Source organism: Chelonia mydas, chromosome 7, assembly GCF_015237465.2.
Source record: "Chelonia mydas isolate rCheMyd1 chromosome 7, rCheMyd1.pri.v2, whole genome shotgun sequence".
Classification (NCBI taxonomy): domain Eukaryota; kingdom Metazoa; phylum Chordata; order Testudines; family Cheloniidae; genus Chelonia; species Chelonia mydas.
The window spans coordinates 47,020,595-47,047,180 of record NC_057853.1 but is presented as its reverse complement, the minus strand read 5'-3'; the positions used below and the strand labels follow the sequence as shown (position 1 = coordinate 47,047,180).

The 26,586-nt window shown below is 54.2% G+C and overlaps 1 protein-coding gene across 4 annotated transcripts in view; it reads right to left on the bottom strand.

Annotated features, from left to right (window-relative positions):
* Nucleotides 1-479: 479 nt before the first annotated feature.
* The window catches only part of CACNA2D2 (calcium voltage-gated channel auxiliary subunit alpha2delta 2), a 587,546-nt gene continuing 561,439 nt past the window's right edge, over nucleotides 480-26,586 (bottom strand). For all 4 annotated transcript variants that reach the window (XM_043550544.1, XM_037904941.2, XM_043550545.1 and 1 more), the window contains 15 exons: nucleotides 22,572-22,669; nucleotides 21,351-21,441; nucleotides 20,296-20,358; nucleotides 20,053-20,156; nucleotides 18,180-18,278; nucleotides 17,210-17,304; nucleotides 16,669-16,716; nucleotides 14,802-14,873; nucleotides 13,976-14,128; nucleotides 12,749-12,801; nucleotides 10,498-10,553; nucleotides 9,984-10,107; nucleotides 7,930-8,039; nucleotides 7,059-7,147; nucleotides 480-6,729 (listed from right to left, as the gene is read on the bottom strand). In XM_043550544.1, the coding sequence (XP_043406479.1) occupies nucleotides 6,601-6,729; nucleotides 7,059-7,147; nucleotides 7,930-8,039; nucleotides 9,984-10,107; nucleotides 10,498-10,553; nucleotides 12,749-12,801; nucleotides 13,976-14,128; nucleotides 14,802-14,873; nucleotides 16,669-16,716; nucleotides 17,210-17,304; nucleotides 18,180-18,278; nucleotides 20,053-20,156; nucleotides 20,296-20,358; nucleotides 21,351-21,441; nucleotides 22,572-22,669 (1,384 nt within the window). In that variant the 3' untranslated portion in view covers nucleotides 480-6,600. The remainder of the gene's footprint in view (nucleotides 6,730-7,058; nucleotides 7,148-7,929; nucleotides 8,040-9,983; nucleotides 10,108-10,497; nucleotides 10,554-12,748; nucleotides 12,802-13,975; nucleotides 14,129-14,801; nucleotides 14,874-16,668; nucleotides 16,717-17,209; nucleotides 17,305-18,179; nucleotides 18,279-20,052; nucleotides 20,157-20,295; nucleotides 20,359-21,350; nucleotides 21,442-22,571; nucleotides 22,670-26,586) is intronic.

The following is a 26,586-nucleotide window of genomic DNA, read 5'->3' as shown; positions in this document are numbered from 1 at the left end:
CCAGGTGTGCTGGAGAACACTAATGGGTGCTCCCTTCGCCAGCGCCTTCCCGGGGGAGCAAGCAGCTTCCTCCAGCCTTGGGGCGCTAGGTCCTGAATCCTGATATGGCACCAGCCCCACTCAGCTGCCACGACAAGTCTCATGGCCAGCATAAGCTGGGATAACCAGTCCTCCTGTAGGAACCCCCCCCCCCATACCTGAATGAAGGGCTTGTCCACTTGCATTCTCCATGTTGGGCCCACGTGGTTAGCAAGGGGCAGCTGGCTTTGGGCATTGCAACCCCCTGCCAGCTGAGTATAGGGGCATAGCCTGCCTTGTATATCTATAAGAACCTAATATTCTGCACTGACATGTCAACCTCCCAGAGTCAAGCAGGAGCAATCAATCCATTAAAGCAGCTACTAATTCCCCAACATACATGGCATCCCAGCCACCCTCCCCAATCCCATTCAAAACCAGTTAAAAAAAGCCACCACGTGTGAAGTGAAAATATGAACATTATTTAATAACTGATCCTCTGTAATAAACAATTTGAAAATATTTTACAAGGAATCACACACACAATATTTTACAAAGTTTTTTGTCTTTTTTTAAAGTTTTCTGACTGTTCTGTACAAAAAAAGATAAAATCAAATCAAATTAAAAAAAACAACCCTTTCGAATGAGCAGAAGAAAGCGTTCAGATGAGGAATGATCAGGATTTGATCCCAGCAGAACAACTATCTAGTGGTTCACTTTGTTCTTTTAGTTTTTAGTTTTTTAAACGTAAAATAGAATATATATATTTATATTTATGTATAGGCTTTTTTGTTATTCTCAAATGAGCACCTAACTAGACTATAGAATTACACAGACTCCCAGTAACACAGATCCAGCCATCTGTTCCAAACACGTTTCCCAGAGACATTTAACCAAACACACACTGAAAAAGCTACAAGCAAAATGACCATTAATTAACCCAGTCATTAATTAATGAATCACTTCCCTTACCCGCCCCCTCCCCCCCCCCCCCGGCTCAAGGGTCAAACCGGCAAGGTCTGTGGCTTCCCCCTTCCCACCCCCCTCCCATCCCCCAAGTTGGTTTAGTTGAATTAATTTTATATAAGCACTACAAAGGTCCGGTGATTTCAGTTCCAGCCAGCCCTGGGCGCCTCCTGCTGGCAGCTGTGTGTCAGGTACAGGGGTACGTAGACACAGCTAAAATGATGATGGCCAATAGGCCAATGCAGCCCCCAGTGCTGCACTGGAAACGGAGCAGCTCAGGGTGAGATAAGGTGTGCTCCAGCCCCTGTTGCTTTCCTAAGTGGGGATGGGTAGGTCACCGGTTCCCCATCTCCTGCCCTGAACCCACCCCCAAACCCCGGCTCCCCTCCTCCGCCTGATCCCCAGCACCCTGCACATGCATCAAATTCCTTCACTGGCTCCCTTGCTAGCCTCAATGTACTCTGCACAGCTGTGCCCTGGCCATCCCCTCTATCTCCACCCCCACCTCACCCCCTGCACTCTGCCCCAGCCATCCCCTCTACATCCACCCCCACCTCATCCTCTGCACTCTGCCCCGGCCATCCCCTCTACCTCCACCCCCACTTCATCCCCTGCACTCTGCCCCTGCCATTACCCACCCCACCTCATCCCCTGCACTCTGCCCCAGCCATCCCTTCCCCCCACCCCCACCTTGGGCTCTGCACTCTGTCCCCACCATCCCCCATCCCCTGCACTCTGCCCGGGCCATCTCCTGCCCCCTGCAACACCTCCTGCCCTGCACTCTGCCCCAGTCTTCCCTTCCCCTGCCCCCCCCCCATTCCCTGCACTCTGCCTGGCTCTCCCCTGCCCCACCCCCACTTCATCAGCACACTCTGCCCCAGCCATCTCCTCCCCCCCATCTCGTCCCCTGCACTCTGCACTGCTGGCGCTTCACTGGGAGACCTCTGAAATTCCTGCAGGCTGGGAGTGCCAGCCTCCTGCAGGGCACGCAGCTGGGGGGCAAAGGGACTTGGGTGCTTATGGCAATGGTGGGATCTGGTCAGAGTTCCTTCAGGGAAAACAAACACAGTGCTAGGGGAATTCAAGGGGAAAAGCCACCTCTAGTGTTGGGTGTTCTGACTGGTCTCCTGTTCGGCCCTGCGGCTGCTTGGGTGAAGTTTGTGTCAGGATCAGAGTAGGGTTACAGGGGGAATGGCGCTACCAGGCTCCTGGGTGAGGGGTGATGACAGTAGCCTGGCACAAAATGGTTCCCTGAACCAAAGGTTGTGTTAGGGTGTGTGCAGGAGCATGTGTACGTACGCGCGTGTGTTCACAGGAGGCGTAGCCACGTGGGCCAGGATGTGCTGGTGTGGGCACGGTCTGTGAACGCACAAAAGTGTGTATTCCCTTATGCGTACGAGGGGATGTGTCTGCAGGTGGCTGTGTGAACACATGGGGTGAGCGTGTGTGTGTGGTGGGGGGCGTATCTGACAAGGGCTGTGTGCTGTTGCTGGATCCCAGGAAGCACTCTGCCCAGCAGGAACAGAGCTGTAGTGCCAGGGTGGAGGCAGGGCACAGCGGGGGCGCTAGCCTAATAACGCCCCAAGGGGCTAATGTCTTGTTTCAGGGCATGGCAGGTGCATGGGAAGGAGCCTGGTTTCACTCTGGGAGCTCAGGCTGGGGCTGCAAGGTGCCCTGATCTGGAGCCCTGGGGAGACGCCGTTCTCACAGAGCAGAGACGATGCAGCCTGGCTGGCTAGTGCTGATGGGGCTGCGCTGTGCATATTCCAGATGCAACTGGCTCTGCCACACGCTAGCAGCCAGGGGGAGGGAAATACAACCTCTGCATGAGCCCCAGCTCTGTGAGCTAATAGCGAGCTCTCCTAGCTGAAAGGAGCAGCCTGCTACAGTCAAGGGGGCCATCTGTTGGTGGGAGACACGATCAAACAAAGGGCTCATCCGGGCTCAGTGGACACTCTGCTGGGCCTTAAGCCCGTAGGTTATACAAGCAGCTCACAAAGTGGCTCCTGTATATTGGCTCAACACTGTGGTGTCACACAGCAGAGCAATGCCCCCCGCCCGCCTGCCTCCCCGCCACACTGTTCCTAGCTCTTCCTGCCCAGGTGTCAACACACCAAAAATCAAGGAGATTCTATAGGAGCGTACATCTGGTTTTCTCTCCCTTGGCCTTTGGTTTCTGTTTGCTCCTGAGCGGGGACACCCATTCCCTGGCTCCGTGGCTTCAGGCAAACACAGAGATGGGGGCAAGGTGGCGGCAGGCTCGTTTTTACCCTAGGGTTTCAGTCCGGCTTTGGTGAGAAGTGAAAGGAAATGGAGGTGGGGCGGGATCTGTTAGTACCTCACAGACGTTTGCGCACGTCACAAAGCAGTCACACGGTCTGGCACGGCTTGGCAGTCTTGGCTCAGGAGAGACCGAGGGTACAGGATGAGGTGGGGGACACAGGTCAGCAGCTGTAGGTCAGCAATGGCTGGGCTCATCTTTGCTAACAGGAACACTAAACCGAGCGAGCCGTGGACAGAACGGGAAGCAATGAGGTCTGGAAGGAGAGACCTTCTCAGACATTCGGCTGCTGGTTCTGAAGACAGGGATGGCAGCTGTGACAGCACATGAACCCCTTGCTAACGACATACCGGTTGAGGCAGGATTGGTTGTGGAGATAGCAAGAAAGACTAAATACCCCACCCTGCTCCCCGTACAGAGAGTGATTAAAAGGGAAGCTAAGAAGACCCAGCAGATGTGCCAGAGGCCTATTGGATCATGGTGCACAGCATGGCATCGCTCGCACGGGACTGCACTCTATTCTGCTGAGCTGCATTAATGTGGCCTGACATGGCACTGAGCTGCAGCACTTCGCTCCGGAGCGTCACATTGCACTGAGCTGCGCCACTCTGCTCCAGTGCGTGGCGTGGCACTGAGCTGTCTCCCACTGCTCAGAGCTGCCTCACGCGATATGAAGCTGCATCACATTTCCCACCACTGTGTTCCAATGCTCAGAGGAGTGTCGCATTGCACGGAGCTGCTTTCACACTGCGTGGAGCCACAATTGCATTGCCCTGCTCCCTGCACTCCACTGAGCTGCCCCTCGTGATGTTGCTCTATGCGCCCACCCATGAAGCAGCAATGAGCGAGGGTCCTTTCCCCTTTCCTGGCCACCCAATGCAAAGAGGCAGAGGGGATATTTGGCTGGAGAGAAGGGGGCTTTGGGGTCGGGAGAGTACTCCAGTGCAGCTGACCCTGTGTTGAATGGCGTCCCTGCCTGTGCACCAGGAACAGCCCCAACAGCTGGGGACAAGCACAGAGCTAGCCCTGCCACTTTGATATCCCATCTAGACACCACTCGCTATGGGGGAAGGGATTCTGACTTTGATTTCAAAAGCTGGCCCCAGACATAAAACATGCTGTTATGAAGACAACTGGAGGGGCTCTTGGCGGGGGCTTGAGTTGAGTGGCAGGTGCCCATAGAACCCTCTCCCCTAAAACCAGATCTGAAAGGCCCCTGTGGGGGGCATCTGATGCCATCCGGATACATATGTGACATCAGGGACAGAAAGTGCTGGCTGCTACTTGAAAGATGGGTCAATCTGAAGTCTCCCAGTTAGTGAGACCCTAGGATCCAGATGTTCTGCCCTCTCCCAGACATCTGGGTGCTTCACGGGCCCAGGGTAACGTGCGTCATGCACCGAGGCATTCCAAGTGTGAAAACAAGGGCCGTGGGCACCCAGATAATAATGTGTCAAATGCATCACGGCATCCCCCTGCTGGTGGCTCACCTGGCACGTTACCTCTGCCTGTGTAGCATCTTCCTCCTTCTCTTGCCCGGCATGCCGTTTCGGGAGGCTGAACTTATGCCTCTGGGGTTCAACCCCCTGCTCTGTGGCCAAACCCCCTTGCTAGCGCATGCCCTTTCCAAAGCGTCCACCAGGCAACCGATGGCCAAAGATGCGTAAGGTTAAACTCTACCCTCAGAGGCGGAGTTAATGGGAGCAACATGCGCGCACCACTTGGCCATTTTGGGGGGTTCAGTTCAGGGACCCTCTTCCTCTAGCAGAGCTGCCCTGGATGCCAGTCCCTCTGGGGGCATATTTGGGGTGTTAGGGCCAAACGCACCCTGGTGTATCTCTGCTGACTTAACAGTTACACTCAGGGACGAGCTTGGGCTGGGCTTTTTGGAGGTGTTGAACCCCACTGAGGTCTATGGGAGCTGTGGGGGCTCAGCACCCTCCTTATACCAGGCCCTGGGTGTTTTAAAAGGCCCTGATGGATCCTCTCCAGCTCTGCGTGCCTGGTGGAGAATGACTCAGCACAAAGGATCAGGGCACGCTACTCAAAGGAGTGGCTAGTGCCTGCCCCAACCGTGGTAGTCCGGTCCAGAGAGAGATCCATGAACCCTTAGCCAAGCTCCTGCTAATGTACCCTTGGGTCAACTGTCCAGGGGCAGCTGTTATCCAGCCTGGGTTGCAGTGGGAGGATATCTCTGGGGAACGAGGAGACAACTTGGACCAGGAAGTTCTTCTTACCCATGATTAGTCCCACCCACTGTATGCCAGGGCTAGAATGATGTACATGAATGGCTGCTGAAGGTCTTGGACCCTCTCTCCCACTTCCCCACTACAGAGTTATCGATTTAAATAAATAATACTGACCATGACATTCCATTCAAGTTTCTTTTTTTGTGTGTGTGTCCTTGTTGCTGACAATAAATACTTGTACTTCTTCAGGCTAAAACGTTGGAAAGTAGATGTAGAAAGATCTGGTTTAAAATCCTCAGGCTACAAAATAATAATTGAAGATTGGAATAAGATGGATGTAAATAAGGTGAGACTTGGACGGGATGGCACTGGAAAGCACCTAGGGATTGGGTGGCACGGAGAAGCAAATGAGGACATTATAAAACTATGACATTGGTTGTTTTTTGAGTTCAAGAAGCCACGGTGATTGGCTGAGAAGTTAACAAGACTCGTCTCAATTTGGCAAGAAAACACCATTTTTTTCTCTTCTATTTTGTTTTGCGTTTTCATTTGGATGGGCAGGGCGGGAGGGCAGGTTATCTCAAACACAAGAGCAATCCGGCATCAGTGTTGGTTAAATACTTTAAGACAGCAAAATGGCAAGACATCTCTCAATGGAAACTACAAAACCTCCCAGAATTCCACAGGTTCCATGAGGGAAAAGAGAGAGAGAGAAAAAAAAAAGAAAGAAAACCAAACCAAAAAACCAGGTCACTGTTCTTCGTATTTGGCCAAAAGCTCAATGGCAGGGAGAGGACAGGGTCAAGGAGTCAAGAGCTCAAGGACGCTCACTGTCTGAAGAACAGAAGCCTCAAATGGGTTGTGATTCCCCAAGTCTTGCTCAAGCTCAGTTCTTGCCAACCTGCTGCACAGAGACACTAGAAAGGCAAGGCCAGGTTGGAGAGAATGGGAAACAAAGCAAAAGGAAAAAGAAAAAGATATTCCAGGCTCCTGAGTGGAGTGAGAGGAGGTCCTCATGAGCCACAGCCAAGGTGTAACCAGAGCGGATGGGACGAGAAGAAGTTGCCCTTTTCCAACACGCCTGGAGAGGATGGAGATGGAGTTTTAAACAAAAGAAAAATGGATGGGTTGGACCAGATGGATGTTTTAAAGGCAAGATGCCGAGGACAGAGGCTGGTGGCTGGCAGTCAGGTAGAGGAGCAGCAGCTGCAGGGCTAACAAGATGCTGAGGGAGGGTTTGAAGGAGGCCCCTCTGCCGCAGTCTGAGGTATCTTCCTGCGAAGACAAAAGGCGAGATGGGTTTCTGCAGGGATCGGGTGGGCGGGCGAGATCATCACACATGTGCCAGTGGGACCCGGGACAAAGGCAGTCCCCATGCAGTGACCGGCTTCCGCTGACTGATGCCCAGAACAGACGCACTCACTCTAGGAAAGCTTCCAAACCAGGGGGAGGTTATTGCCTATGGCCCGGTGCATCCTTAAAAAAGCACGAGCTGCTGGCAACCTTGCTTTCCATCCCTAGCAGATCCCGTGCACAGCTTGCCCTGCCTCCCTTCTCCTGGGACCCCCACTTCCCCTGCCCCTGGAGCTGGTTCCCCCGCTTACCGTTGCATTGTAGTCGAAGCAGATGTGGGGACCTTTCCGGTACCGGGGCTTGTCTACCAGCTCACACTGATTTGGATCTCTCGGTGGAGCTTCACGTGTCAAGGATACAACGCGGTGCAGGCATGATTCTGGGGGAGAGGGCAGAGGGACGAAGCAGGGCTGGGGTGGCTTAGAGAAGTTAAGCAATAGGACAGGAGGCCACCCAGAATGCAGGAGACTTCATGAGGTATGCGATTAGGGAAGGACCGAGACCTCCCAAGATGTTCTCCCCGGTTCTCTTCTCTCCTCACTCGGAGGCTAGTGCACAGCATTGCCCCTTGGCTTTTAACACTTCTCTAGCGGGAACCATGTATCTCAACCCATCATCATCGATCCCCTTGCTGTCTTTGAAGCCCTCTGGCAGGTTGCCTTGGTCTCCTCTCTTCCCACTGAGAACAATTCCAGCTCCCTTAACCTTCCCTCACTAGTCACCTGGCCTGGAGAACTTAAGTGATCACCTGGGCATCTGAACACTCTTGGGGGGTGCAGGCCCAGAAGAGAAACAGCTCAGAGCTGAACTCAGACAAGGCAGAGACACAACCAGCTCCAAAGGGAGTTGATCTGTGGACTATGTTTGTTATTTCTAAGGTGTTGGGCTGCCGGGGGCGGGGGGTGGGTCCTGCACTAGCATGGGCTGCACTTAGGGCTCTCCTGAAACCTATGGGCTTAAAGAGGCACTTATAGGGCACTGTACTGGCACTCAGTGCGGGGTGAATTCCACCCTCTATGATCATCCAGTAGAAAAGCTCCTCTTCTCTCCAGTGGCTGTTGGCCGTGTCCTGGGGCTGAGGTGGGAGCTGTGAAGCCCAGTGCAGCAACAATCAAAGGATACCTCGTATCTCCGCCTGAGGGAGCTTGGTGGACTCACACTGGCTGCACATCGGCTTTTCCGCTACGACGAACAGCAGGTTGGTGTTGGCGAGCTTCTGTGCGTGGAACAGCCTGTGGGAGGGGAGCAATGTGGTTATCCTGGGCCACATCTCCTGCCCTGCATCCTCCATCTCTGCTGTGCCGCTCCTGAGGAGCGGTGAGCAAACCCTGCTAGTGCTACCTGGGAACCCCTAGCTACCATGAGTGCGCTTCTTCCTTGGCTTGGCTGACCTGTGACCCTGAGCCCCACACGCCAGTACAGGCCGCCACATCCCCTGCCATTGATGACCTCCCAAGTGTCATCAGGGAGGGACGTGAAGGAAGATTAAGGTATCAAAGAGGAGTCCAAAGCTTTCACCCCATCTGGTGGCCCTATTCAGCCGGGTGAATTCCTTCCTGCCCAGGCTGTGAGGATTCGGGTGTCAGAGCCGCTGTGTTGCCGTTAGAGGGGAACGGTTCCACTTAATGAAACCCCAGTAGCCTGCACAATTTGGAGCTCACCTCGCATCCAGCTCACTCAGCCCAAGGGGCGGTCTGTACCAGCAATTGCTGGTGTCATGGGACAATGCTATTGCAAGTGTTTATTTATATAAAGGGGCCACAGCCGAGAGTGATGCTTTACAAACAGAGAGAGACACAATTCACACCTCCAGTGTAAAATTAGATCAGGGCCACAACGGCCATCACATCACAGAGGCAACAGTAGCTCTGGCACCCCCAACCCCAGCACCGCTGCATCCTCCTTCCCCTTCTCAGCAGGCGTGGGAACGAACCGGGGACCTTTTGGCGGGGGGGATTGCTGCTGCCACCTGGGCATCTCAGCAATCAATAACTCACCATCGGCTGAATTAAAGTCATTATTAATTCATGCACCCACAAGACTTTTCTGGTCTTGCAGTTCTTACTGAGTCAGCAAGGTACCCAAGCTTTGCCCAACCGAGGGTGATGTGTCAGTTGGGCAGGTGATGAAGGGCCCCATCCAAACTATGTACCATGGAGCAGGATGCAGCTGCCCATTGAGAGACTACAGATCCCAGCACGCAAGGCACTGCTCAGAATTGAGTAGCCTGGCCTCTGTGCATGCTGACAGGCCTTTGGCTAACGTGGCTTAATTAGGATCAGCTAAAATGATCACGTAACAAATTCTGCTCTTATTTACACTGGTCCCATACGCAGATTTGTATTTGGTCCAGTATAAAATACACCAGCATTTTAAACCGCAAGACCTCCTGAGTTAAAAAAGAACCTGAAGGGGAAGAGAAAGTTCCTCTCCCAGGTGTCAATGTTCCCTAGCTGCTCATCAGGAAGGCTTTCTGGGCGGAGGAGTCTGATCAGCTAACAATGGCTCAGAGAGTGCAGATCTCTCATACAACCCTGCGGATCAGGGACTCCACAGCCAAATGCAACAAAACAAATCACACAAGCGCAAGCAGTGACATTCTAGCAGCTGCCTGTGATTCTGCACAGAGCTGATGGCACAAAGAGTTTGGCTTCAAACCTGCAAATGCACTCGAGATGCAGTACCACTGCATGCTTGTTGATTGCTACTGCTTATGACACTGCCAGCGCTGCTGTGTTTGTTCCAATCCTTGGCGCTACTGCAGAGCAACTGTGCCACTCTCAAGGAGAAGCAGCTGAAGTGGAAAGAAGAGATGGAGCTTCCTTTGCATGGGACCTGATTCAGCTCCCACTGAATGAACTCTTTGCTTTGATTTTAACAGGAGTTGGATGGAGCCCAAGGAGCCATCTTCATTGTCCTGCTCTTCTTCAGCAGCCCGGCTCCTTCCTCTCCAAGCCGTTGGATTGACGACATGCAGCCTGCTGCACAGGACTGACACTAGGGCACTCCAGTGTCCTCAGCCTCAGGACCCCTTGGAAGGAGAAAGACACTCTCACGCCCCCAGCCCTCCTTGCAACAGAGCCCACGTTCTCTAGCTGTGAAATGCACTCTGGACACCATGTTCTGGTTACCAGCTGCTCTGAAGCCCGTCGCCGTGGGCACCCTGTCGCACTGACCTTGAGCAGTTTCCACAGTCGATCATAGCGTTATAAGTGGCGTTGACGGTGCTGAAGTAGTACTGCGTCTGCTTCATGATGCAGCTGGTCTCTCTGGACTCCATGCTGTCTGCTGTGACATCCTCTGTCAGCGGGGACAAGACACAGTGGGACATGGCAGGAGGAAAACCCTTGGCTGCTCATTCCCACCCCACTGGAATGTGCCCTGCTTCTCTAAGCCCCTCTGAAGCAGTGGCCAGAACTAAGGCGGACTTTGCTGTCCAAAAATACACTCCATGATATTCTGGAAAGCAATACAATGTACCCCTGAAATGTGCACACTGGGGCTGGGTGGTTACTGCAGTGACTCCAGGTGCTGGCCAATGGAGGATCAGCTGGTGACATCATCTATCTATCTCAGTCACTTAGTACTCTCCATCCCCCGGACAGACGTTTACTCCCCCTCTCTCAAGTGCTCCCTCCTCCCGACTCATCCCTCCCGCTGCTGCACGGTGTTAACTCGGGCAGAACGTACCTGTTTGAAACCAGCTGCTGTAGGTGAGGCCGTACAAGAGCTGCTGGAACAAAGACCTTTGGGAAGGAAAACACAGAGCTGTTAGTTGACATGAGAGGCCAATCAGAACACACTGCTAGGGCCACGCTACGCACTGACTATAAGGCTGTGGGCTGGAGCACTAGTATAGACAGTTTTACGCTGTGCCAGCTGAGCCCCTTTCACTCCAGCCTGACATGCAGCTCACAAGGTCAGAAGCCGGAAGCAGATGTTTCGTCTCCCTTTCGCTCTCTGTGCAGGAGGTTGCTTTGCCTGGCTTTGAGCTACTCTGACATCATGAAGGCAGGTACAGCCATCGCATGGAAAGGAACCCACCCCATTCCACCGTGAATCTGATCAAAGCCAAAGAGACCCAGCCACTCTAAGCCTTCTCTTCCCTCGAAGAGCACTCGCTTTCCTCAGGCTATTCTCCTCCGCAAGCGGAACTCAAATTCTGTCACTTGGCAGGTGACATCACTGAAGCAGATACGAGCAATTAACATAAACGCGGCAAAAACTGGGCGAGAGACGACGTTCCATTTGCTAATAAAGTACGATTTTCAAACCAAACCCACACAGCATCCAGGAGCAATTCTACTGGCCCCAAGGCTATCCCTTTCCATCTCTCTCCATCCAGAGAGATCGGGGCGGACAAACTCTTTGGCCTGAGGACCACATCAGGTTTCTGAAATTGTATGAAGGGCGGGTTAGGGGAGGCTGTGCCTCCCTAAACAGCCAGGCGTGGCCTAGCCCCCACCCCCTATCTGACCCACCCGCTTCTCACTCCCTGACGGCCCTCCCGGGACTCCTGCCCCATCCACCCCCCCCGCTCCCTCTCCCCTGACCGCCCTCGGACCCCCCGCCACCCCATCCAACCCCTCCTCTCATTCCTGACTGCCCCCCTGGGACTCCTGCCTCATCCAACCACCGCTTCTCCCTGTCCCGACCGCCCCCAGAACCCCTGCCTCTGACTGCCCCCCACCCTCCATCCAATCCCCCCTCTCCTTCCTGACTGCCCACGTGGGACCCCTGCCCCCATTCAACCCCCCTGTTCCCCGCCCTCTGACTGCCCCAACCCCTATCCACACCCCTGACCACCACCCCGAACTCCCCTGCCCTCTATCCAACCTCCCCTGCTCCCTGCCCACTTACCGCACTGCCTGGAGCACCGGTGGCTGGCGGCGCTACAGCCGCATCGCCCAGAGCACCGTGCCAGGCAGCCGTGCCGCCCGGCTGGAGCCAGCCACGCCACCGCGCAGCACAGAGCAGCGGGTCAGGCTGCGGCTCTGCAGCTGCGCTGCCCAGAGCATTGTGCCAGCGGCGCAGTGATCTGAGGCTGCTCGGGAGGGGGAACAGCGGGGGAGGGTCCCGTGGGCTGGATGTGGCCCGTGGGCCATAGTTTGCCCACCTCTGAGATAGATAGATCCATCCGTCCATCCATCCATCCAGATAGATCTATCTACTAATAGCGTGCCAACCACCACTGCATCTGGGCACCAATCTAATGATCTATGTAACACTCCCATAAAAAGCACGAAAGCCAAAAATGTTCACATTTGGGTGGTGAAAGTTAGATATCTATATCCACATTTAGACCCCTAAATAAAAATGGCCTGATTTTCAAACATCCGTTGCTGAGCACCAGCAGCTCCCGATAAAGTCAGGGAAGCCACTTATTTAGGTACCTAATTTTAGACATCCATGTTTGAAACTTTCCGCTTAGCTGTACAGAGAAATGTCTAACTGATGCCTAGGGGTGTGTGGGTGTCTGTGGGTGTGAGACAGAGAGAGAGATGCTGACTAAAGGGAGTATCTCACATTGTATCTGAAAGGTGTAAACACCAAGGGAGCAGAGCAGGTGGAAATAATCAGGAGATCGGGGCTGAAATGGACTAGTGCAGACGTAGGCTGAATCGCAGGGAACATTTTCTGATGCTGAGACGTGTTAGGCGGAAATGGAGGCTCCCAAAGGAAGTGAGGTGGAAGCCCCACAGATTCAGAAGAAGAGTGGACAAGCCCCAGGAGCACGGAGTGTAGGGAATTCTCTGGTCCGGGGGATGGGATGGACCAGATGGGAGCTATTAAAGCATTTCCACCTGACTTCTATCACTCGCACTTTCTCACTCTGCCTCGCTGTGGCACATCCTTACTCTCCAGTCTCACTCTAAAATCTGGGCTGCAGATAGCTCCCCTGGCTGCTTGGGGCTCAGCAGCAGCGGAGATGGAGACTTACCACGCGGCGGCTGATGTCCACCAAGCCAGGTTCAGGAAATCTGCCATGGTGGGCTGAAAAGAAAGAGGAGAAGGAAACAATGTGTCAACGGAGCCGGGCCCATCTGTCAACAGGGCCGCCAAGAAACTCTACAATTACAAACCAGTGGGCAGCGTCCAGGGATTGATGCTGCAAAAGAACAGGTGTGAAGCACTTCCCGGAGATGCCTATGCTAGAGCCACACAGATAGAGGGCTCCATTTGCTCTTGTCTCCCCTGCTTTATAACATATTAGTGACTCTAAACATGGCTGGTGTCCACACTTCCCCGGGTTAACGCTTAGTTAGTGACTGTGGCCACTAGTGGTCTTTCTCCCAGCCAGAGGCCTGGGCCGGCACACCGCTGTTACTGGCTAACCTGTCTGGCTCACTGCTCTTTTGCAGAGTAGTGCTAACTCCTTAACCAGGCCTGCATAACTGGTGCGGCTGGTCCCCCTTCCTCTCTGTGCGCTAGGACACCCCAGAGTGCATTGCAGTACTTGATGCAGGGGCTGCTCTGTGTTGCATCCACTGGGCACTCAAGCCCCCGCTGCGGCACTCTGGGAGAGCTGCCCGTGTTTTCCCAGAACGCGCTCAGACCGATGCAGTAGGCAGCTAGGTAAAGGTGGACACACAGCCACAGCTGGCACACGATTGTGCTGCGAGGAGCTGCATGGACACAACTCACTCGTGCTGCTGGCTACCATATCGGAGGAGACCGCAGCCTGGCCACAAAGCCTAAGCGCATGTGAGACAAGAGGCTATTTTGGACTCTGCACCCGACAGGGAAGCTGAACCTTGATGAGCTACTTTCCATAGTTCCCGGCTCCACAAGGCATAAGGAAGAGGAGGGATAAAGCAGCTCTCTCCTCGTCCAGTGCAATGTTGAATCCCCTGGGGACACAGCACTTGGGGTCTGTGAGAGCACACTCTCTGGAAGTATCACCCAAGTATTGGCACCAACAGGCAGATTAAGAGGACTGGCCAGCTTTCCCCTGTTGCATTCTGGGAGGACATCTGTTGCTCTGATTGGCTGCATTACCCAGCTGCTATGCCCTATGAGAAAGCCAAAGGAATTTGTCCCTCTGGTTTCCTTGTGCCAATCAATGGCTCTTTAATTGCCTGGCTGTCAGGGATACAGCCCCTAGACCAGCAGGTGAACTCAGCTCTCGCCTCAGCTGTACGAGCACTGCCCATAGCCCTGCACTCACCACAAACACCCCTCTGGGGGCAGCTCCCGTGTTGCTCGGAGCTTCTGGGGTGCACACCGACTGGAAGTCGTAGGACTCCTTCCGCGTGAAGAAGGAGTTGTTGTAGAGGGCAGACATCAAATTAGCATCCACCTCGCTGAAAAACTTTCCCACCTGGAACGGACGACACCAGAGCAGAGGGGGTGAGTCTGTGCTGACCATGGGAAATGAGACATGCTCTCTGCACAGTAGGGCTCTGCACTGAGTCATCCAGCCAGAGCTCACGGGTGCAGTACAGGAGCCAGGCTTACGGTTACAAATGAAATGAGTTTGAAGGTCTCTGCTGAGTCCCCTATGGGTGCTTCTTAACCCAATACACAGTTCAGTACCAGCAGGAATGACCCAGGAATGGAATAGTGGTGGTGGGGCCGCAGCTCAGGACTGAATGTCACTGGCAGACCTGGGGGGCGAGGGGGCAAGGACTGGAACAGCAGAGGGTGCTGTGGGGCAGGACACAGGGGCATTGGCAGATCCGTAGAGGGGCTCAGGCCTGGAGGAGCAAGGAGGCTGCAGGTCAGGATTGAGGTGCACTGGCAGAGCTGTGTATGTGGGGAGCCTAGGGCAGGAATAGCAGGGGGGCTGCAGGCCATCAGCCACGCACTGTTCTTAGGGGCAGCGCTATCAGTCCTTCACTTTCAGACACAACTGAAATTTACCCAAATTGGCCATGAGGGGGCAAATCACCAAGCTTCTCTGTGCTCTGACTGGGATTTCCCTTCCTTCCGCTCCCAGCATCTCAGAGCCAAGACCCTCCACCCCAGCCTTTGGCAGAGGAACTGCTGCTCACCTGGTACCAATAGTCTTCCTGGTTGGAGAGCACCAGAAAGCCTCCATCATCGATGAGAACGCAAATGAGGTCCTGCAAAAGGAGGAGAGCATTGGTCTGATGTAGGCAGCTCAGAGCTTTGGGCAGTACTGCTGGGCTCAGCTGTGTCCAGGCAGCTGTGCCCATGGGGGCAGAGCCTGGGCACTGCCCACTGGCCAAATTCAAGCGAGTTTCAAGAGAAATGCAAGCAGCACATGAAATCCCTGGACAGGTCAGCCCTGCCCTGAGCACCTGGTTCCCTGGGACACTCCTTCAAGAGTCGTCCTGAAAGCACATGGGTCTTCATGTGTTAAAGGGCTGCTGTACTGTGTGAAAGGGCAGCACTGAGATACAGCTGCCACATTGGGAGGTACGGGCCACCCAGAGGATGGAACAAACCTTTGTAAAGGAAGTCTGTATCAAAATCCTCCTGCCAGGGCGATGTCTGATTGACAAGAGACAGGGACAGAGTTAAATGTGTCTGCATGACTCTACATGTGTTTTCGTCCTTTCCAATTTGATGTGCTCAGGGGCAACCTTAACTTAGAATTTCCTGCCTTTCTGATGATTTTTTAAATCACATCAGAGTTTTTCTAGTGCGATTTCTTCTGGAGATACAGACGGGTATTTTCAACCTTCACCGAAGTTTTTTGTCTTGGAATTTCCTCTGGGTTTTGAAAACTTTTGTCACAAAGTACTCTGAGTCGGGAGGCTTTGCAGGCTCTCTCATCCCTGTGGCGTGTAATAATCATCCCTAGCTCTTAGCATTTCGCAGCAGTAGAGCTCAAAGTGCTTTACAAAGAATCATGATCTCCATTTTACAGGTGAAAGAGGGGAAGTGACTTGCCCCAGATCACCCAGCAGGTGGAGCCGCCAATAAAACTCATGTCCCCTGAGAGTCCCAGACTGGAACTCTGTCCATGCTGGGTAGACAGAGGGGGCTACCTGTGTGACTGCAGGAGTCCTGCAAGGTGATGATGTAGATCAGAGGTTCTCAAACTGGTGGTCTGCGAGCTCCATTCAGGTGGTCCGAGGATAGTTCCCTCTAAGGTGCGCACCTGGGTGGCCGCACACGAGAGAATAAAGGGCCACCCACCTAATTAGTGGAGCTGCGCAGGCGTGGCTCCACTAATTAGGTACCTGGACCCTGGAGAAGATGCACATGTAAGGTGAGGTGGTGGCCTTGAGGGGAATAGGGGGTAGGTGGCAGTGGGGTGAGAAGAGGGGGTGGGGGGAATTTGGGACGTGCAGGGCTGCGGCGGCCAGAGGAAGAAGCGACTTTCCCCAGCTCCAGGGCTGTGGCTGCTGGGGAGAGACGGCCCTCCTTCCCAGCCTCTGGTCTGGGGCTGTTGTGGTAGGGGAGAGACGGCCCCCCTTTCCAGCCTCAGCTCTGGGGCTGCTGTGGCGGGAGAGAGACCCCCCTCCTGCTGCAGCCGGGGAGAGAGGGCACATCCATCGCATTAGAAAGGTAAGACTAGTGATATTAAAATATGAGTTGTGTGCTTTTATTTGTAGAACAAAAAAATGGTAATTATTATAAACCTTTTTTTATATAGCACTTTTATCCAAAGCGCTTTACAATCGTTAACTAACGGTACAAACAACATTTGGAAGGATCATTAAGTGATCCACCGAGACCCTCAGCAATTTTCAAGTGGTCCGTGAAAAAAACGTTTGAGAATCACTGATGTAGATTGTAAATGTCATCATGCCGGCATCATGAATGCCTGGGGTGCTATACACATGCTTAATAATAATGGTAAGCGCATGCTGGGGGGGCTCTGAATTTGGCTGCCATGCTCTGGACTCCCGGCCCAGGGCAGAGTCAAGGGGCTGATAGGCTGCTCACCTTGTTGTTCGCCTCACAGTCCATCTCGCAGCTCGTGGAGGGGTCGCACTGTGAATTCAAGCAAACACAAAGAAGGGGGGACAGCTGTAAGCACGGCAGCAAGCGGGGTGTCTGCAACTGACCTGCCTCATTCGGAATCCGCACTCATTTCTCCGCTGACCACGTCCCAGCTCCTCCTGGCTGGACCTCCCAGGGGAGACCAGAAACCAACTGGGAGAAAAGGAGCATGGACGTGAGAGGAAAGGGGAGGGGGGTGTAACGGGATGATGGGTGGAAGGGATGGGCAAAGGGGGAACCAGGTCTGTGTGGGGTGGAGGGGATTGGGATAGGTAGGGGCCTGGCTGGTAGGAGGTACTGGCAGGACTGTCCAGATCAGGGCCGAGCTGGGATCTCTCCTGGAGCAGAGTGGGACAGGTCTGAGCAATTCCACTGGAGTGCCCCCCTCTGTGCTAACTAAGATCCTGCCCGTAGAAGCAAAGCCCAGCGGCCCTGCCCAGGAGGGCGACAGCTCAGATCTTTCCCCTTCCCTCTCCCCACTCACCCTGCGAGTTCCCTGCTGATCCCGGTCTGTCCGATTACTTGCCAGGACTTTAAACTTTTCAGCCCAAGCCTCCAGGTCGAGCTTCACTCCAACCACTGGGGAGAGGAAAGGAGGGCGTGGGAAGGTCACAGAGTGGCTCCCCTTCATGCCCATGGCCATGCCCCGCACCCTGGAGAGGTGCGTTGACTGTGGCCAGCAAGTGTTGCCCCATATGTTAAATCAGGAGCCAGACTCAGTAGAGTCGAGGGCTCAGGATCATCCTCCTAGTTTCCACATGGGCCAGAGGGAGGTGGCTGCTCCCCATCAGTGGAACCACACAGGGGAAGCCCAAGATTAACTGGACACAGAGAGCTCAGCCTAGAGCCAGGGGCACAGGTTCCAACTTTTCCTTTTCCCCGGGGGTGCTCAACCCCGGCTTCACCCTGAAGCCCTGCTCACACGCCGCCCCTTCCCCCAAGGTCCCGCCTTCGCTCTGCCTCTCCCTGCTCCTGCTCTGCCCCCTCCCGCAAGGCCCTGCCCTTGCTCCGCCTCTTCCTGCCCCCACTCTGCCCCCTCTCCCAGGCTCCTGCCCACCCGCTGCTCTCCGCCCTCCCCCAAACCCCTCCCTGAGCCACCAAACTGCTGTTTGGCAGCACCACCCCCTATCAGCTGTTTGGCGGTAGCAGGGAAGAGCTGTGGCCAGTGGGTGCTGAGCACCACTATTTTTTTTCCATGGGTGCTCCAGCCCCGGAGCACCCACGGAGTTGGGCCTATGACCAGGGGGCTCTCACTGGTGGAGCAGAGCAGGGGAGTCCAGGCCCAAGTGGAACAAAAGTGGAACCCCTGAGCGAGGGTTAGCGTCCTAAGTGGCAGAGCCCACAGCTGGATAGAGCCTATCACCCTGCAGGCTGTGCCCAGACAATCCAGGAGAATCACATGGAGGGGCTTTCCCCTAGGTCTGTCATGCAGACATCTCCCTGGGCACCCTGACCTGCTGGCTTCAGGGTCCTCCCGCCAATGCTGAGCTCCACGGCCGTGCTGACCAGGATCCCAATGGTGTTGTTTTCGAGCTCCAGCCCTCTGTAGCTGGCTGTGGGAAGAAGAGAGAGACCTGAGATCACATGAGATGAGGGGAGGGCCACTAGGCAGGTCCCTCTGTAAGGGGAGGCCCTGGATCCATCCCTGCTGCTGTGGCACTTTCTTAGATTTATAGAATCCAAGGACAGGAGGCACGGCCGTTCCTAGCCATTTTGGTGCCTTATGCAGCCCCCCCGTGGAGGGGAAGGGCTGGCCTCAGGCCTCTGTGGGGGGGCAGGAACAGGCTTGGGGGGCAGAGGGGAAACCGTCCCCCAGCACGAGCTGGCGGAGCAGAGTGCGTTGGGGCCAGGTCGCTGCACTTCCTGCCACCCAGTGAGTGCCCGACCCTGCACTCACAGGGCGGCGGGAAGTGGAGTGACCTGGCCCCAGCCCACTCCGCTCTGCTTTCCTGGCTCCCAGCCTCGGGACTTGGGGGGCAGGGAGGAACAGCCCCCCAGCACTCACCGGCGGCGCGTCAGGGAGCTGGCAGCGTGGAGCAGGCTGGGGCCGGGTCGCTCCAATTCCCACTGCTCGGTGAGTGCAGGGCATTCCCAACCCCTGCTGCAGTCCTCAAGGGAAGGGGTGGAATGGGGGCAGGGCTGGGGTGGAGCAGGGGCGGGGACTTTGGGGAAGAGGTGGAGTGGGGGCAGGGCTGGGGCGGAGCAGGGGCTTTGGGGAAGGGGTGGAGTGGGGGCGGGGCTGGGGCAGAGCAGGGGCGGGGGCCATGGGGAAGAGGTGGAGCAGGGGCTGGAGCAGCACACACGTTGCGTATGGGTAAAGACAGCCCTGACAGGAGGGACCATTGTGACCATCTAGTCTGACCTCCTGGATAACATAGGCCAGAGACCTGCTCCACAATACCCCTAGAGCAAGTCCTTTAGGGAAACCTCCAATCTGGAGTTAAAAGTTGTCAGTAATGGAGAATCCACCACGCCCCTTGGTAAATGGTTCCAACACGCCTTATTTCCAGCCTGAATTTGTTCAAAGAACCTCCCTGCCAGGCAGGGCTTGGGATATTGCATCTGCTGGGTCGAGAGCTGGGCAAACCACACAGCAATAACTGTGTTCACACCTCCAGCTGAACACCCCCACTCCCACTCAGTGGAAAGGCTCTTGGGCTTCTTCTCCCTTCAAGCCTGATTCCACCTATGGCTGCTGGCCCACCGACGCTCCCGCCCAGCGGCAGGGCTCTCTGACGGAGCCTCTGACTGCTCCAGGCCACGGATCAGCTGGTGCACTGCCAAAGCACGGACAAACCATGCGCACCTTGCTCTTTACACAGCTGTCTTCCTGGCAGCCTGGACAGCAGGAATGCCATCTGGTTCGCCAGCACCAGCACATACGGCCTGGCAGAGTAACGCTGCAGGCCCAGCTAGTGCTGGGCACCTTGCTCACCATTACGACGCAATTCCTACCTCCAGGAAAGGATTCTTCTATCCACCAGTGGGCGACACTCGTGTAAAATACATGTGCAATGGACAAGGATATCTGAATCAGCAGAGCCCAAGAGATGAAGCTGCCCAGGGATAGATCTCAGGCGTGTTTCCCCAGGAGCCCCTGGCAGGGCCTGCTCTGTACTTCAGGAGGTAGCAGAGATGCTTCCAGCCCCCAGACACAGCTCCAGACCCCGAGAACCATTGCTTTCTCCTCTCTCTTGGTACTGCTGCAAAGCGGCTGAGCCCAAGGAATCCTATCTCATTCCAGAGGGCCGTGAAGCACTGGGCTTGTCCCTGCCATGCATACCCAGCCGCCGTCTGGTTCGGGTGCCGGTGCAGGGTGGTACTTACGGTCCTGATAGGGCGGTTTGAAGATATACCCCTTGTTGTCCAGGCTGCGACGATAGAAGCTGGCGTTGAAGGGCTCCGGGTCCTCTTCCCAGTCGTCGGCAGCTCTGGAGTCGGAGAGGAGAAGAGGCCCCAAATCAGTGAGGCCATCAGTGGTGACAGCTCATGTATGCCAGCCTGCCCGCATGTTGAGGCTGCACCCTCACAGACAGGGCTGAGACATGAAGGATAATCAAGGCTACTTACTTGTTAGGGAAAACTCGGGTGATGCCACCATCCGTGGCAGCAAACACAGCCAGGAGACTGTACCTGCAGTGAGACAGGACAGGAGCACAGAGCGTTACAGCTGGTCAGAGGGCGCTCAGGCTCCTACCCCTCCTCAGCACTGCCCTCACTTATATCTAGCTATGGGTATTTTTCCTACCATCCATCACCGTAGTATTTGGGCCCCTTCCATGCCAAATCAATAGCAACAGTGAAATCCCCCATGGACTTTGTGGAGTCCCTGGCACTTCTGCCTTGTCAGGGTTGAAACCCTGCTTGGGCTGGGGATGTTTTGGGGGCAGAGCTGGGTATTAAATGGGTGTTTGAATGAGTGCAATCAGTTGCAGCTGGGACCCCAGGGGGTTCAATGCTTCCTACAGCAGTGCGTCACTGATGGCGGAAAGGCTCTCCCTAAGAGGAAGGCATTGTGCAACGGTTCCAAAAGATGGTCTGCCTCTGGATTTGCCTGATCTGGATCAGCTATTGCATGCACTGAAACTGTCATCTTGAGCACCATCTGTGCCAGCAGGGAGAGCTTCCCACAGCCATGCCCTGCCCCTGCCGCCTACCGTTGTAGGAGTGCAAGCTTTCGTATCGCAATGCGGCCAGTGCCAGCAACGTGGGCTCCTTCCGAGGGCTGAGTCTCTGGGGCTGTGAGCTTCCCCAGCACAGCACCCTAGCTGCACTCGGGGAGTCACACATTAACACCACAGCTTTTACTTTGAAACCCATCTGGGTTCACAGCGCCTGACAGGGGTGGCTGTAGTCTCCACTCAGCGCAGAAGCTGGCTACTGCAAGAGCCTTGCTCAGCGAATGAACATCAAGGTCAAGGCAGAAAGTCTGGCCTCAGGTAGGGGGTTTCACGGCTGCTAATGCTGGTATTGTCTAGCCTACACGGGCCCCTCCGGAGCCCATTCCAGGAGGGCCCTGCCTTCCAACCATTGACTAAGGGACTCAATCTCCCTGCTCCCAGCTGGAATTGCCCCTGGCTGGGCTGCTGCTGGCGAGACTGGTTCTGGAATGCGGATGTGCCTACGTGTTGAGGTCCTGGTCCTTCCACACCCTCTCCACCAGCTGTTGGGTGATTCCCGTGTCCAGGATCAGGTTGTGAAGGAGGAAGTTGTCACCTTGAAAGTAAGAGGGAGAGAAGAGAACGATGAGGTCTGTTCCCCACCTGGAGCCTCCCCCTGACCTGCCAAGCAGCAATCTCCCCCCACCCAGGATTCCTGCCCCAGGGACTCTTGCCCCTCTGAGTGCTGTGTGAAAGAGGGCGGGTTCCCATCGCCCTTTGGCCTTGGCTGCCTTTCCTCTCCATCCACTAGAGCCTCTTCTCCAAGCTGTCTGAGCCACTGTGCCACGGCACAAGTCCTGGGCTAAGGAAGCGGGCTCTTCCGTGGCTACTGTGCTGTTCTGCACCAGCCATGAGGAAGCTAGGGCTGGAGAACTACGGAGACAATCCCAGGATAGGGCAGGTGGGACGTGGATTCATGGCTCCCGCATGGCAGCCAGCTGTGCAGATCCCTGAGCTACTGAGTGCCTCCTTTGACCTTCTCTGGGACATACTTACCCTTAAGCAATACAGACATAACCGTTGGGGAGAACACAGGGCTTGCATGAGAGAATCATGGCAGAGAGCAGGCAGGCATCTCTGCCAAGGTACTCTAGTCCTAATCTACACCATCCCCTGCTAGCCCAGCCCTAGGCGCTCCATACACAGCTCAGTGCCAACCTGCAACCCCCTTGCTATCCCAGCACTGCTCTGTCAATGCTCCTCCATCCTGCCCTGAAGCCCCCCTGCTATTCCAGTCCTTCATCCCCCCAGCTCTGCTGATGCACCTCAATCCCAACCTGCAGCCCCCTCTGCTATTCCAACCCTGGACCCCCACCCCAGCTCGGCCGACAACCCTCATTCCTGCCCTTCCGTACCACTTCCTGCTTCCCCAGCCTGGCTGGCCCTCTCTTAGGAACAGACTATCACACAGTGTGCTGCTTTTGTGGCTAGGACCAATACCCGCTTGGCATCAGAGCCCACCAGCCTCCTTTGGCTCATGAGCCGATCCCAACCTAGAGCTCAGCCTTGCCAGGTGTGTGCCCCAGCCTGCTGAGTCAGCTGCTGATCTGGACAGGTGTCGTTAACAGTTTATCCCCCTATTCATCCCCTCAGCCTGCTGTGACCCTTCCCAACCCAAACCCCTCCCTTTCTTCCCCGAGAGAAGCCCAGGACCGCTCTGCCCACGCTGGCGCCTGTGGTACTTACACTGTTTGGAGTCTGGGGTCACCTTTTCCATGAGAGCGATAAAGTTTTCCAGGAATTCTGTGTTGTTATCCGACAGGTCAAGGTCTTTGCAATATTCTCTGGGATTAGGGTGAAAAGATTTGGCGTTTGGAAGGAGGAAAAAGTTACTGTCACTTTTCTCCCGCTCAGGACTGGTGCAATCCTGTCTGTGTGCGTGAGTGTGGGTGCATAGGGCTGCTTGTATATGGGTGGGCGTGCACAGGCTACATGTGGGATGATGCCTTTGTGCTTCTATGTTCCTGGGGCTGCATGTGCAGAGTGATTGTGCGTGTATTTGAGGAGGTGTCTGGGAGGCGTATATGTATGCAGCACCCTATATTGTGCATGTGTGTAGGCTTCTGTGCTTGGATGTGTCTATGAGGAAGATCCTAAACAAGCAGATGGATCTAGACTGTTCTCAGTGGTAGCAAATGACAGAACGAGGAGTAATGGTCTCAAGTTGCAGTGTGGGAGGTTTAGGTTGGATATTAGGAAAAACTTTTTCACTAGGAGGGTGGTGAAGCACTGGAGGGCGTTACCTAGGGAGGTGGTAGAATCTCCTTTCTTAGAAGTTTTTAAGGTCAGGCTTGGCAAAGCCCTGGCTGGGATGATTTAGTTGGGGATTGGTCCTGCTTTGAGCAGGGGGTTGGACTAGATGACCTCCTGAGGTCCCTTCCAACCCTGATATTCTATGATTCTATGATAAGTGTGTGAGGAGGTGTTGGTGACTATGTGCAAGGGACAGATGCTGGGTGACATTTAGATGTGTGACCATCCCTCTGAGTGGGCCTGCACTATTTGCATGGGCTGCATGGAAGCGTGTATGTTCACCAGAAAACTGCACATTCAGGCTTTCCAGAGTGGCACTGCATCATCACCCAAGAACCACTGGAAGTTTATGAAAGAGTAAGTGGCCAATTTCAGTGGAGACAGCCGCCACACTGGAATTTATCAGCCATATCAACCCAGGGTCAGGCACTGCTGCCGGCTATCTTGATACCTAGTCAGCCATGCCATCAAACACCATGGGGGAAGGCTGCTAAAGCTGCGACAGCACAGCACCACCGCCAACTGGGCTTACTAATGTCACTGAGCGGAAGTACCCTATGAGCAGTCACTGCACCCTTAGATCGCTCCACGTCTGCTCAGATAAGCTAGGGATTGCTGGTTGCTTTTAGACGTCCCTTTCGGTTCTTGGATTCAATGGGCAGAAATAAGATGGTAGCACATTCTTCAGCCCCAGCGGGTCTTTGGTCAATTGCCCAGGGCAATTCCCTTACACTGACTCTTGTCATGACAAATCCCGGGGCTTTGTTGTCAATGTACCAGGGCTCAGCTGGCCACGCATGTGAGTACTAGATAGTGTGATGGTACTATGCCATTGCACCTTCTCTTAGCGTGCAGACCAGACACACCAGGAATATCCACAGCCCTCTGCAGCCTGAAAAGGGCCCACAAGTGTCCTCTGGGTGAAACTTCACAAAAGGAACCACCCGCCTCTGGGGTCTGAGACGTGGGGGAAGCAATCAGATGACATGCGACTACTTGCTTTCACTGCCGCACGGGCAGTGGGAAGTAGCTAGAAGCAGCGTCCTGTCATTGGAACACCAACAAGAACCTGTGGAAGGGTAGCATCACCTGGAGTGGCAAAGCTGGTGCCAGCTGCTATGGCTCCCCAGGAAGATGGCGTCACCTGGCAAAACAGTATGATGCCTTCTGACATTACTGCCCAGAATGGTGGCAAGAGCCCCTCAAAAGACAGTGCGCCCGGCACAGAAGGATGAGGCTTTTCAGGGATGACAGCTGGAAGGGCCATAAAAGACCTCTGAAAGGAACACCACATGAGGTGAGATCTTCAAACCTACTTCTCTTTCTATGGGTGATGACTGGCACCTATCACGCTGGTATCAGAACACCTGAAGGCACCTTACACAGCATCTATCAGAAGCACTATTTGCTGGGCTGCCTAAAATGGGATCTTATAGAGGGTGAAGGCGAGGCAGTTACAGAATTTATAATCTGGCTGCTGATCCCAGCTCTAGCTTTGAGGTGACTTAATGGGATGGAAGCCTTGGAAAAGTCACCAAACTCTCATCACTGGCTGACACAACATCCAGTGGTAGTTTTTCTCTCAGCCTTCCATGGAGGTGAAGGCCCCATTGCACTAACCCTGTGCATGCAGCTGCAAAATCCAGCTAACGTGTAATTGCTGAAAGTGTCACCGTAGGTGAATTAGCCAAGACTTGGGTGCTGCCTTCCTGTCACAAGTGAACCCTAACACCAGTGAGGAAAATTGTGGAACGTGGCAGGCGCTCAGGTGAGATGGGAACAAGGCTGGAAGAGGTGGACGTGGTTTGGTGTTTGAAGGCCTCTCGTGCTGGAGCGCCTTCTCCAAAAAACACCTGATCTACACAACTTCAGATGCTGCTGCAATAGAAGACAAGATGCTTCCAGATGCCATGGCATAGCCTAAAAGAGGCCCAGGGTTTAATAAGCAAAGACTCTACTGACCACATTAAGTCTGGGAGGAATTTCCCTTGACTTCCATACCACAGATACCTATTTCCAGGTCTGGACTGCACCTGATTAGACCAGGACCGAATGTGACTCTAGTTTCTTTCTCATGTTGTCATTTTAGTAAGGGTGGGCCTCACAGTTCAAGACAAGAATTCTTCAGTGGACCTGGAGAAGCCTAGGATTCAATGACCATCTGCATGAATTCTCCTGTCACATTACGAAGCAACTGGTCTCTCTTTGGTAGGCCCACTCCATTGAGAATCCCATTCTAAAGCACGGAAGGATGCCTATACTGAGCTTGCAATACTGGTTAATGATGTTTGATGGCATTCAGGCTGCAATGTCTTACGTTACAGACTCTGTTACAAACGGGTGCATTAATGTGCCCTGACGTAGGTATTTTTTATGCGATGGCAATGTGGCCATTGAGGACCGATTGTGATGGCCTCAGAAGTATCCCCACCTACCAAATTGCCAGCAGCTATTTAGGTGTTTGCAAAAGAGCTACCATACCCCCAAACACATGAATTCTTACTGCACACGAAGGATAAGCCATGGCTGTCTATGGGCCCAGGATGAACAATTCAGATTGAGAGACTCCTGAATATGAACAGCATTAGAATCGCGAATGTTGCAGATGGTATCCTGTGATTTGACCATGTGGCTAGGAGCGCTGGTGACGTGAGCAGGTAGAGTGGTGGAGCACACAGTAGGTTAAGAACTTGATGACTGGAGACTGAGGGAATGTGGTGGACAAGACTCCAGCATTCCTTCCCTGGCTCTGCTACTGACTCACTGTGTGACCTTGGGCAAGCCACCTCACTGCTCCATGCCTCAGTTTCCCCAACTGTACAATGGGGATAACTATACCTACCTACCTCACGCAGAGGGTTGTGAGGATTAGTTTATAAAAAGCTTGGGGACTGCCAGATACATGGAGCAGTGGACGCGTATCAAATCGATTCTGGTTCGTGCTCCATTCACCAAGTGCTCATCTTACCATGTCCTCTGACAAATACACTCCCATTGCTAGGGTTGCTGCTTGTATGCTCCAGTTACAGCAAGCCACATGCCCATCAAGTTAGCCTCACCAGCAAGAAAGCAACCTCTGGAAGCAAAATCTCTAGCGAGGCAGTTGTTTGTATTTTGCATTCAGTTGGTGCTTTTGTAGACTCTGCTCTTAGAAGGAGCAGAGGGACGGGGCAGGGAGGGAGGAGGAGAGAGACAGCTCTGGGGTCTGTCTCATCAGTGGCACAGTTTCCACTGCACACAGCTGCTCTCGTCTTCGCAACATGAAAATAAGATGGCCAGCCATGCTTTACCCAGGTTACTGTATTGGAAATACCAGTACACACACACACACACACACACTCGTTATACATATCTGTACCTTTTATATAGATAGATAGGTGCTGGATTAGCTGTGTAGAAGAACATGTACCTCTGGCACAGATGTGTTTGTGTTCTGCAAAGAACCCCA